The following is a 12,849-nucleotide window of genomic DNA, read 5'->3' on the forward strand; positions in this document are numbered from 1 at the left end:
ATAGTGATGCAATCAATCAGACGCGAAATTGGTCAAAGTGCAACTATAGCTCCAACTCAGTCACACACTTCTAATTGTTAAATATTTTCACTTCTGAGGAGCTTTCAATTTTTCCAGTCCTTAAATAGCAATACAAATATGTGTTTTTATCAATGGCACATAAAATATTAGGACTTGTGACACAAGCAAAGCTTTACATAACAACAATACACACTGTTACTTTTAGCCAGGACTTATCAACTTCAGGCCAAGTTACAGGCGTCCTGGATAAAAACTCACAATGATTTACTGGCCTTTCGAAGAAATAAAGTTTTGTTACATGTCCTCAGATGTAAAAGTCGAGCTACATGGAGGGACTTTAAGAATTTATTCACGTTTCTGAAACAAACAAAAAGATTGGTCCTTATTTGTTAGCGCAGGCTATTCACTTCGTCACAGTATAGCAATCTGTTTGCTCCAGAACACATTAAAGAAATATTTGTATTGTAGCGGTTTACCAACAAGGAGCAAAAAAAGTTTTTTGACTTCATAAAAGGAGGATATCTCATGCTGGAGTTCCAAAAAGATGTAAGTAATCATATGGTACACTCGAATTTGTCAATTTCACTTTATAACAATAAACAAATGGCTATTGCCTCTATGCAGCCAACTGAATCTGAGTTCTGGCGGGAATTATTTTATTTGTAATTTGATAACTAAGTGGTGCCTATCTGACAGGAAAGATAGTATGACATGATAATAGATTATATGCATAATATAGATATCTATCATTTGAATTTTGGAGCGGGGAAGACGCAGGGCCCACGACTTGCGATTGTTTAGCAGAGCATTATTTGATTCAAATCTGTACTGAGTTACAAAATTTAAAGTATAGGCCTATTCAATACATGGCAAGAGCGGAAATCATGCAGCCTACTACAATTTGCTGCCGTAATACAATGCACCCAATCATACGACTTTAGTTTAACTTTGAAACATTACTTCAAACAGGTTACTATGTCGTTGCTTTAACAAGATTTCCCGGTTCGATGGTCGCAGAAATATGAATGAAAATGTGAAAACGTAAGACTTGTTAAAACGCTTCTGAAACGTAAACACCTGAAGGGGAGATTCATTTCGACCCTTGGAGGACGAAGATGCTTTAAATTTAGTTGCCCTTAGCTACCATAGTTTCGTTTCCTACTTCGTCATGGGGCCACTCAATATAAGAACACAGTATAGCACAATGAATTACAAGTATACTTCGTTACATAATACAAATCAAAACCATTACAATAAATTAAAATATTCAAAGTTCTATGACTCTCGTTTCCATTCTCTTTTTGTTGGGCAGGAAAGGGGTGTGGCCTTAGCCAGGAGAGAGCTAGAGCTCCGCCTTATATGTATCACTTGAATGTCACATTTCATTACACAAAATAACTGCAAGAATATTAGAAATAGTAATGACAGTAATAAAATTATATACGTGGGCTATGAATAGAAATAAATTACACATAAACATTCCAAAAACATAGACAGATGCAAATAATTTACTGCTCAAAGCACAGGGCTGGTGCTGCAAGTGAGTTTGAATGCCTTCATGTTTCATTAGCAGTTTCATTCTCCACTTCCTCTTCTAACAATTCGCTTTGAGGCCAACGTAATCCCTCAGGCGTTCTAAACAGATTCCTTCACTTTAATCTTTGAATCCTTCTTCCACTTCATGCGCCGGTTCTGGAACCAGATTTTAATTTGCCTCTCGTTCAGGCAGAGGCTATTAGCGATCTCAATACGCCTGCGACGAGTCAGGTACCGGTTGAAATGAAACTCTTTCTCCAGCTCGAGAGTCTGGTAGCGGGTGTAACTGGTCCTTGACCTCTTACCGTCAGATTCTGGAGTGGTATCGGGGAAAAACAAACAAACAAGCAAAAATAATAATAATTAATTTCTCAACCATGAGATACATTGGATCAGCTAAACAGAGTAACTGAGGTCAACAGAACTGTTACCGTATGTTTTTGAAAAAATGTGTCGTATGACCCAAAAGGCATGCATCACATTCAGTGAGAGTTGCGGATAAGATCAGTAGCTACAACTACTGCTACAGTCTCAGTTACTAGCTTACTACAAATGCTACAAAAGGCACACTGTAATAAGTATAAACTACCTCCCAGACATTTAAGATGACTTTTTCAATTAACACATTAATAACGGCATAGATGGATGAACAAATGGTGGAGAATATGAAATCATGAAATAATGAACAGTCTTTAGAAACTAATAAGGACTAAAACGGAGAGTGGTATAACAATCAGTGATTAGATCAATGCAGCAACATTTCAACTTGAAAACCCTGCTATTTTGCAATCTCAATTATTAAGCGTGCATTGTTCACATATTATTTAGTCAGTCTGGAGAAATGAATAGTTGATTCAGTGTGGCGTTAAAATTGACAAAAAGAGAATATGCAACTCCTGTAGAGTAACAGTAGAGTCTGCAAAACTACATCTACGACAATTACAACAAGTCCTATTATAACTACTACTCTTACTGCTGCTGCTACTAATAATTGTGGTAGCAGTTCCCTAAAGTGACTACACGTTATATTTCATCATTCAGCTGTGTGTAGTTTTCGGGGTGAAAAGTTCAACTCAAGGGCAGCATGGTCATCTTCACTAGCAACAGATTTTTTTCCGTTTTTCTCCTGTCTGAATACTCAGTCACAGTTAAAGGCTTGCTTGGATAGTTTTTCTACCCCTTACAAACAGAACAATAAACATACTAATGATAACTTTAACTAGTGCATCTAAATATTATATCACAAATACACTGTTTGTTGGTTTTGAAGCGACTTGTCTTTCTCTTATCCAATTAAGCTGTCATAAATTTGGACGAAGATAGCCTCTTCGCCGTAACAGGACAGCTTTACGAGCAATTGATGCCTTTGTCATAAAATTTACGACCACGAGTTTTATTATTTCCCCCGTACGGCCTATAAAACTCAAGAAGAAAAACTGTGAATGGACTACAGAGAGGTAAACGGGAGAGGTAGAAGACAGAGTGAAAAAGCTATACTTTTACCCCTTTTAAAAAGATCAAACTTTACCGTGACTCATGTGTAGCTTTGTCATCCAAGGATATATCGGCGGCTGCTGGCGGTTGGTCTGAGGCTGGCTCGAATTATTTTGTTGTGTCACTGGCTGGACGGTTTCAACTTTGATCTCGCCTGCTCTGGTGTTGCCGCTGGGCTTGCTCTCTGAACTCAGCTCCGTATCGACCTCGTTTTTTTGACTGAACAGACCAAGACTGGGAGAGCGCTGCTCGTTTGCGTTCACGGACCGTCTAAGGGAGCCCACAGCCGAGCAAGCCTGGGACCGTGATGGTGGCTGGGCGTCCGGACTGCCATGCAGACTCGTGTTCATCTCTTCCCGTTTGAGGGAGTTCGAAGAGGCTGGAGAGGCGAAGGTTCCGCTGAGATCGAGCCCTCCGTAACAAAAACTGGATGGATGGAGCTCAGAGAGCGATCCATAGCTGCCAAAACTGTGCATGGTGTAGGCAGACGCCTCGTGGGCTTGCTTGTAAAACGAGTTGGCGACGTAAGAGCTCATTTTATGGAAAAACAAAAGACTAAACAAAAGCGGAAGCATTTAAAACGGAGCAGCCATTAAACACTGATATTAGTAATTATGATAACTTGTGCATCTACGGTTGTGATTATTATTATTATTATTTATTACGTTTGATTTGTGGCTCTTTGGAAGTTCAGGGGGCTTTTGTCCTAAAAAAGGCCAGGATTTATAGGTGGGGGAAATCATTTTCTTTTTTTCTTGATTCGACGTCCACTGCCCAAATATGGGATGTTTAAATAGAATCACGTGCGAATCTTGGCCAGTCATAAATTGGCTTTATCCCCCCCGGGGAGGTTATTGATGGATAGGAGGAACGTGTCTGATAACTTGGTGGTGGGGACCATCTTGGGGCCGGACGGAGAGGGGTGAGACAGCGGGGCGAGAGCGTCATCTGGTGTCTGAGATGGAGCAAAGCCTGATGCACTCGCCATAACCCCCAACCCCCGAATCGGTTATGATTCACCCAGAAGCAAAACTACGACATGACATTCATGAAGGCATGCGCTACGGGCAAAAGCCGTACATTTTACATTCAAATTCTGCTGAACATTTCTGCGGAAGAATTCTGGCTTTTGTCTAACCCAGTATTTGAGAATAGCAACCACCTTCTATAATAATAATATCGCAAATCACGTGGGATTGTCAGCAGTTTCCTTTTGTAAAGTATAAGACCGCCATTTAAAATTAAAGTAAACCAATGCTACAGATTTAACACGTAACAGTGGTGTTACTGTGAATGATAATTTATAGGTATTTGCAGCGGTAGTAATAGGGTGAGCAGCAATTTTACACTAGTGGTCTTCGTAGCCGAGATTTGGATATTAATGTGTACCATAATGGTATGGGCCGACCAATGCATGCTTCTGTCATTGTAAGAATAGTAGCAACAATATTAGATAGTAGTGGTAGTAATACTACTGCTAATACTACTAATACTGCTAAACGTAACAAAATAATTATTTGACTTGGAACAACAGGCCTCCACTCGAATTTATTTCTCGTCACTTAACGTAGAGGTTGTTTGCATTTGGCTTTTATCACTCAGTAATTAAGCCTATCTACGTTGTGTGAAAGTGTCGTCATATTTTCGGCATTATAAAGTAAATACTGCATTCTGGTCAAATTCACTGCAATCGTTCAGTGAATCCATCTGCTTTTGAATCTCAATAAAACAGCATCGTACAGATGTAAAAACCCCGTAACGGATTTCCCATATGTCCACACAACTTAAGACAATATTGCAAGGCCATATCTCCTGCATCTTGCATCATTCCCACGGTCCAACTACTGGAAACAAACATTAAAGGCAATCATTTTTGAAATGTAGTATTAATAGAACAATAAAAACTACAGTGATGATATTCCATTAAAATGCATGTAACCGTAAACTGCTCATAAGTGAGCGGAGATTCTAATTTTAGAGTGTTGAGTATGCACAATTAACAAATTTACCAGTTTTTCATGAATTATTCACTTCGCGTGACAAACTAGGCGATCCGATGCCCGCAACACTCCAGCAATTGTAAAATGTAAACATTTACAAGAAGTGGTTTGTCCTGATTTGAGATATAACGACACATCTTTTTTTATCACTGTGACCAAAGTACTAATGTTATTAGATTGGTTGCAACGATAATCTGCCGATTAACGCGAATGAACATTCCACTAAAACTGAGCGATCATGAAATTCGGATATGCAGGGAAGTTACTATAAAGGGGCGCAAACATGACATTGAGGAATGAGGTATATATCAACGTTGTGTAATAATCATTGTGGTAATTACAATTATTATTACTAACATTACTAATCAGTACGTAGTGTTAGATAAGCGGATGTGTGATTCATCTAATTCTATCGCAATGATTTTCAACAAACGGGTAAAACGTCAGAAAACCTAGGAAATCTGCCCCAGTGTATCGCAGCGATAGATCTTTTTGGTCCTAAAATCCATAATGTTTCACTTGTGGCCTATCAGTGTTTCCACGTATAATGTGGATTCCGTGTTCCGCAGATGGTAAAAATGTCAAATAATACTGAAAAATAATATCTCCACAATGGCTTATAAGTCTATCTACCTCTCTTAGGACTCGGTCGGTTGCTCATTGCTAAACGGTCTCTTGGTGTTTTAAAATGTAATTGCAATCTTCTTGTATGTTGTATTTTGATTGTGAAATGAATGCAACACATAGACTGAAAATAGGTCCATTACCAGCTGGGTGCGTAAAATCATACGACGAAGCGAATGAACTTTTAAAAATATTTTATTAAATACTGAACAAGGGTGATTGGATTTGATTTTTCATACAGTGGCATAAAACGTGATGTGATTTACTGCTTTCAGTTAACCTGTTCATTTTCAGTGACATTACAATATCATATTTTACTCGTTACAGAGGTGTAAGTATATAATATTAAGCACCTGAAGCGTCAGAGTGCACACAAAAGCTCTCACGGGAAATATAATATGTACAGATATATTAACAATTCAGGTAGTATGGATGCTCCCGTGATAACTTCTTTAAAATCTGCTACTAGCTACAAGCCTTTGTACAAAATTATAAGAAAACATAAAATTAAAAAATACAAAAAATAACACGAACAAATGTACTGTCTTGTTTCTTTCACACATGGAATGACCATGCGTGTGTATTTACATACATCCGAGTCCCAGCAAAAGGACAAACGTTCTGGAAGATGCATGTGTCATTTATTTACAGACTCAATGGACCTACAGTGTGTTTGCCGTAAAATGGCGACATAATGAAACGGGCTCTATTTACTTCACCACACGAGTTAGTACAGAGGAGAAACATAAGTAGTCAGCAACTGGCCACACCAGGAACCGAAATAAAAAAGCGATTAACCACATTTTTTCCAGGTTCCAGAAACATTTTACCTGAAATGCACATAACGCAGAGTTGTGTGTGTGACAGAGAAAGAGGGAGAGGGAGTGTGTGTGTGTGTGTGTATGTGTGCGTGCGTGTGTGTGTGTGTGTGTGTTACTGTGTGAGAGACAGAGAGGGTGAGGGCGAGAGAGAAAGTGTGTGAGCGGGAGATTGCCTGTTCATGCAGCAACGCGTGTCATCATTATGCCAAAGTTAGGTAAATTAGGTAGTTCAGTTACAGTTAAGGAAGTATTAAGGAATGTTTTTTATTCCTTCTTCTTCACGTCGTCTGTCTCTTCTTCAATGCCATTTTTCTCATCTTCCTTAGTCACCCCCGCCGACCCAGTCCCCGTCAGAGGAGAAGTTAGATTGCTCTCTTTTTTCCACTTCATGCGGCGGTTCTGGAACCAGATTTTGATCTGACGTTCTGTGAGGCAGAGAGCGTTGGCGATTTCAATACGTCTGCGTCTGGTCAAGTAGCGATTGAAGTGGAATTCCTTCTCGAGTTCCAGCGTTTGGTAACGGGAATAGATCTGACGGCCTCGTCGCCTGTCTGACCCGTACCCGACTCCTGAAGAGAAAAGAAATGTAAAGACAATGCAAGTGAAGTCTCACATACTCACTCATATGCTCGCACAAATACCACAGCACAGATTCCACTGGCTAATTTAAATGCGAATTGCATGTACAAACTTCCCCGTTCTGCTCAGAAGCATAGCGCATCTAATTATTGTAAACATCTATACACGTTATTTTAAGATAGCAGATCTCTCAGAGCGCTTTCATGGCCATAAACTGTCTACAGACATCCGTCGACTTACTTGCATCCATGTATAAACGTTTAAAGTATGTAACCTTATTTCCTCTAATTGATAACAGACTAAATGTCCCAGTTTTCTGAAATCTAGGGCTAAGAACAATAAATCAACTAATATAAGATAACGAGGGTTCATATAATTGATTTTCATCATTCTTAATTCTGTAAGTCTGTACGAAGAGAAACAATCACATGTTGTAAACAATATTTACAATATATATGCATGTTTTAGATATACTTAACTGTGTCTATGAAAGCATTTTATCTATGTATACACTTTATATAACACTCCCAAAACTTCTTCTCATTTCTTGGCGAGTGTGGGCAATGTTGAACCAAATGGGCTTTCCTCAAAAGGCTTTTACAGCCGGCAAGACGCTGTTAGAGTAATGGTTTATGGGGTAATAAAAGGTAGCTTGCTCTGTTGATGGGACCTATAGTAAAACAGGCCAATTTGCGTAATTTATTTCTTGGAGTTGTAATACTTACCACTGTGCGAGTTCATTCGCTGCATCCAAGGATAGATCTGAATGTTTCCCTTCTGCTCCTGCGATCCTGTTCTTGTCTGATCCGTGCTGTAATCCTGGGCCAGAGAGCTCTGTCCGTTAAGTCCCACACTGGTTTGCCTGCAGCTAGGAAGCACGTCTTTCTCTTGGAAGAAAACGTTGGATCCATACTCATACGGTCCCCGGCTTGACCCAAATACAACGTTTTCTTGAGGCGAATAGAATGGAGAGGAATATATCCGGTTTTGGGCTACGGCAGCCCCGTATGACGAGAAATGTCTAACGGGGTCATAGGTGCTCGAATTCAGGGGCACGTTAGGTAAAACTTCTTGACCACCAGCTAAATGGCAGGAGAGCGACGGATTTGCGAAATACGAATTCATACCTTCCCTCTCTCCCTCTCTCCTACTCTCCCTCCTTCTCTTTCTCTCTCTCCTCTTTCTTTATCTCTCTTTCTGTCTCTTTCTCTATGTCTCTCACTCCTTCTATTTTCTTTCTCTCTCTCTCTTTCAATTAGAGTGCGTTGTGTGATTTCTGTATTATTTATTTCAGGGCTTCAGTGAAGACGCACTACTCGAATGTTATAGCTAAGGCTTCGCTCCAAGACGGACAATATGACAGTGTCAGCTGACCGTTTTCCTCCAATCCAAAGGAGGGAGTAGAAAGGGAAAACTGAAAAAAACCTTGAGTAGTTTTTTTTTATTCCATTGCAGAAAGTATCAATGCATTCAGAAAATGCAAACGGAATATGTTCGAAATCTATTTACTAATGGGATTATATTATTATATGTATCAGAAAACGTATCAGAAACTACTGCACGCCGACATTCGAATCATTTATTAACTAAATGCATGAATAGAATACGTAAATTAGAAATGAACGAAAATGACAAAAATAAAGGTGTAGTTGGGGCTTCATCGGTAAAACGTTTTAGCTGGTCAGTATTGCTTGTCTGCATGTGCATGTGCTTCTGTCGATTCTTACCCTGACAGCTCTGTAACAATACATTATTGGCTTCCGGGCTCTTCCAGTTAGGAGAAAATACGTTAGATTTGCACACGAGGGACAACCAAATTCAAGAAAAGTGTAACCTTGACAGTCGCCTTTATAAAAACCAATAGCCTTTTTCTACAGTGATCAACCCGTACTTCCGCTGCAATGGAATGGGATTATTTTTTAAACGAGAGCTGCTTGAGATAAAATATGAGACAAATAGATCCGACAATATCTGTTCCTGTTCACGTAGTGTCTTATGAATAGTGTGTCAACAAATCACAGTGTTTTAAAAAGGGCATCATAGTACTGTCTGGATTGAGTGCGTGTGCATTTAATCGGCCAATGTTTACAAATTCTGGATGGAGAGGGAGAAATGAAACGCTGTAAATGAACAACCAGCTTACTAATTAATATCTCAATAATATGTACTGTTTTCACGACATATTTCTACTGCATATACACTATAGGTGTTTTGTATTTCCACTGGCGTATATCCAGTTTAACTGTAAATTTCACTGTAATTCAATGTACTTCAGTATAATCGGATCCAACAACTTGTATTCATTTTACAACTCGCATTAAATTTGTGACGACTAATGATTCGAGTAAAACAGACCTTCATCTGAGTTTATGGAGACGAATACGATAAAGACGAAGAAAACAACATTGCATGTGGTATTTAACTGCTGACGTGTACACACCCGGGCGCTCACACACACGCACACTGGCAGAAAAGATTATGACAATATAATGCCTTTTATTAGATGCAGTAATTTAAGGCACTCGCTGTAATTCTAGTTCCTGCAAAGTACAGGTGGTCAAATGTTTTTTTTACAAGAAAGTAAATGCAATATTGTGAGGGTTCACCTTATCCGTGTTTCTTCTTTCCTTATTCACAGCGAGTAAGCCCTAAAAGGAGGAGTGTCAAGCAGTTGTTCAACAAAAGAATGCTCTAAACGCTTGTGTAGGCTATTAAAGTCGAACAACTAGGACAAGCGACAGCTCCCGGCCACAAGATTATTACCCTTTACACGCGCAATCTGACGTGGAGAAAGATTCCTAGCAATAAAAAAATTCAGAACATATTTGGGATGTTTAAAAAACACAAAATATGCATTATAGATTTTCCTGTAACGTCTATAACTGCTTCCTTGCTCAAATAAATAATGTACGCGATGAGGTTTACTAAATATTTCTTTTAAAATGGGCTTTGTCCCGCAGTTGACCGTGAATGGTGAATCAATACGTCAGTACTTACATTCTCTCAGCACCCTTATAGAAGGGTTACATACTGATACCGCAATCGTGACCGCTCAACAAATACCAACGTGACTGTCAACTTTTCCATCACAACACTTTGCCAATATGCGGCAGGCAATGGAAATTCAGTTAAAACTACTTCATTTTGTGCGACCAACATGTAGATACCTGACTACACTTTTAAGCAACTGCTTCATTCGTAAAATTATATTATTAATAGTTTAAACCTGCACCAAAGCTATATATTGTGCTAATATAATGTCACACTCTCACGCCAATAGCCCAATGGACTAACGCCGGATATAAAATGGAATTCAGGTCACTCCCCCAGAAACGAAATGTTTGATCTCGAAAGACTAATGTTTTCAGAAGTGCGCATAAGCCGTTGACTTTAATGTAGGCCATATGACGAAGACTGTGAAGGAACATGCTGTGTATGGTTAAGGCTAACATGCGGTGAAACGGAATAATAGGACAGGGCAAAATTCAATGTACTGCAAAGAGTTTAGTAATTGTCAAATGCCTTAATAGACGTGCACACTAAATCCAACTACACAGTCAACTACACAGATTATTTTTGTCAGCAATGAAAGTAACATTCATGCCTCTCTAAAATAAAATATATCGACATTTTGACACGAAACCTTTAAAAATAAGCCTTCGTTAAAAAATAATAATATGGAAACAGTATTAGGCCTACATGAAGTCACCATACCACCTTTATTACATTACCATACATGAATTTACCACTACTATTACATTACACTCATTTAGCTCTTATTCAGAGCGACTTGAATGTAATGTAAAATGTATTATTTACAGAGGTCTGGCTACCAAGCAAATATTCTCAAGATACTTAATTTCTTCTCAAATTCGATATAACACTTTTGTGCGCCACTGGCTTCTAAAACTTATTTTACATTTTTGGGGTTTGTTTGCGTCACCCGTTCCTCCTTAATGTTAATCACCGTTTTGACCTACTGTTAAATGTAGAACAAAGCGGACACGGAAACCCACACACTAATCGAGAAGGTTTGTTGATACAGTTCTGAGGCTGAAATGGAACGGCCGCGACAAGGGCTTTGCCGCAGCAAGTCAAATCGTACAAGCATTGTAGCGTTTTAATATAGAACTGGCGATGGAGCTTAAATTCTATTTCACTTTCATTTCTTGTGGATCGTATCGTGCTGTGGATTGTCTTTCGATGAGAAGTTCGACCATATAACTTCTACTACTATAAATATTGATGATACTAACACCAGTTCTATTATAATGATGCTACCAACACCACCACCACCGCTACTACTACTACCATTACTATTACACCTACTACTACTAATAATAAGACAAGAAAATAGTAATTACTTATGAAACCATACCAGTTAATGAATTTGAATACCAAGCGGTCATTTGTGCACGTTTTTTTCCACGTTTTGCATAAACCAATGGTCAAACTGCTGGTGGAATTTCAAAACAAGCCGGAACAGCCAGAGCAATGATAGTAATCTAGAATCTTGTCACAGAGGCCTGGGTTCAGTCATGGACCTACAGGTTTTGGTAGCTTTGTGTTGTATGAAATAGATACTTCCTTGAGTGAAACTTTTAAAGTGTAGTCATTCATGTTCACTCCTACACTCGCTAATACACTTAATATATCTTTGAGGCCCTTACTCAGCCTCCTTTTAGTACTCCCTTCGCCATCCATTTATCCACGCGCTTTCAAACCTTTTACCCGCCTGCAATTAATGGGGACCGCAGTTGTTGTGCTTGGTCTACAATTACAAGAGTAATAGTGACGTTACTAATGTATGATAAATACATATAAAAATAAATAGCACGCGTGAGACACGTGAATACTCAACTGCAGGCTGCCTTCAGAAAATATGATTGTAATTATACTTGTTTTCATTCGTCTTGAAACCAGAATGATCAAAGATCAAATCTTGAGCGGCATATCTCGCTGTCTACAGCGGTGCTTTGTAGGCGCGCACGGTTAACTGTCAGGAATTTCGAATGCCCGTGGTCTATGACAACAGTTGCGAAAGAGTTTAATTTACTGTAAAAATATTAATTATTGAACACCATTAAAATATCTATCTATCTATCTATCCATCTATCTATCTATTTATTTATCTGTCTGTCAGTCTATCCTGGTATATAACGTGCCACTAATTTGTTTTTGCGTGAACAAGCTCAATGTAGGCTGCCACAGGCAGTCGAATGCCTTGAATCTCTACAATAAGCATTTCCCTTTATATTTCGTGTTGCAATTTAGGACCAAATCCACTTTTGGCCGCTTTCGTATTGCAGCTTTATCGCCATTACTCTGACGAATTATTAAACACATTTTGAGAAGCATACATTATTAGCCTAATGTTTCATTCGGGTTGGGTCAGTGAATTTTAAAACATACGTATTAATCGAAACACCAATAAACGTTTCATTAAACGCTTCCTACAACATGTGTGGTTTCAAGGTTCGCTTTACGATGTAGGCCTGAGCAAACTTGAGCCAATTTCTAAGGATCCTCGTGTTTGCTTGCTCGAAATTTAACATTAACGCGTATATCGAATACTGACGTTAAACAACACCGTAAATATAGGCCTACTATTAAATAAATTATTAATAACTAGGGCACAACTTGACCGTAACAGGACCGTTACTGCTGTATTCGTAGGGTGTATAAGGTAAAATCTGGAAATAAGTGCATTTAGAATAATATGGATAAATGTCTAAAATGTATTAAAATTGAAAATGGGAAAATGGCTACGTCCT

The 12,849-nt window shown here is 38.8% G+C and overlaps 2 protein-coding genes across 2 annotated transcripts; both read right to left on the reverse strand.

The window, feature by feature from the left end:
* Nucleotides 1–295: 295 nt before the first annotated feature.
* LOC118780494 (homeobox protein Hox-C5a-like) lies at nt 296–3,590 on the reverse strand. Its single transcript, XM_036533017.1, has 2 exons — nt 3,086–3,590; nt 296–1,871 (listed from the first exon to the last, which is right to left on the reverse strand). Exons 1-2 carry the CDS (start codon nt 3,585–3,587, stop codon nt 1,657–1,659), a joined length of 717 nt encoding a protein of 238 aa, XP_036388910.1. The 5' UTR covers nt 3,588–3,590; the 3' UTR covers nt 296–1,656.
* A 3,016-nt stretch (nt 3,591–6,606) lies between these two features.
* hoxc6a (homeobox C6a) lies at nt 6,607–8,226 on the reverse strand. The gene is made up of 2 exons (XM_036533018.1): nt 7,801–8,226; nt 6,607–7,065 (listed from the first exon to the last, which is right to left on the reverse strand). Exons 1-2 carry the CDS (start codon nt 8,198–8,200, stop codon nt 6,761–6,763), a joined length of 705 nt encoding a protein of 234 aa, XP_036388911.1. The 5' UTR covers nt 8,201–8,226; the 3' UTR covers nt 6,607–6,760.
* Between the last annotated feature and the right edge of the window lie 4,623 nt (nt 8,227–12,849).

Source organism: Megalops cyprinoides, chromosome 7 (genome assembly GCF_013368585.1).
Source record: "Megalops cyprinoides isolate fMegCyp1 chromosome 7, fMegCyp1.pri, whole genome shotgun sequence".
Taxonomy (NCBI): Eukaryota; Metazoa; Chordata; class Actinopteri; order Elopiformes; family Megalopidae; genus Megalops; species Megalops cyprinoides.

Bases quoted from the DNA above. Each gene is read 5' to 3' on its own strand.
- LOC118780494 (XM_036533017.1), bottom strand. From the start codon at position 3,587: ATGAGCTCTTACGTCGCCAACTCGTTTTACAAGCAAGCCCACGAGGCG. The intron at 1,872-3,085 runs GTAAAGTTTGAT...ATACCACTCCAG, and splicing joins AAAGCTACACATGAGTCACG to AATCTGACGGTAAGAGGTCA.
- hoxc6a (XM_036533018.1), bottom strand. From the start codon at position 8,200: ATGAATTCGTATTTCGCAAATCCGTCGCTCTCCTGCCATTTAGCTGGT. The intron at 7,066-7,800 runs GTAAGTATTACA...TTTTCTCTTCAG, and splicing joins GCGAATGAACTCGCACAGTG to GAGTCGGGTACGGGTCAGAC.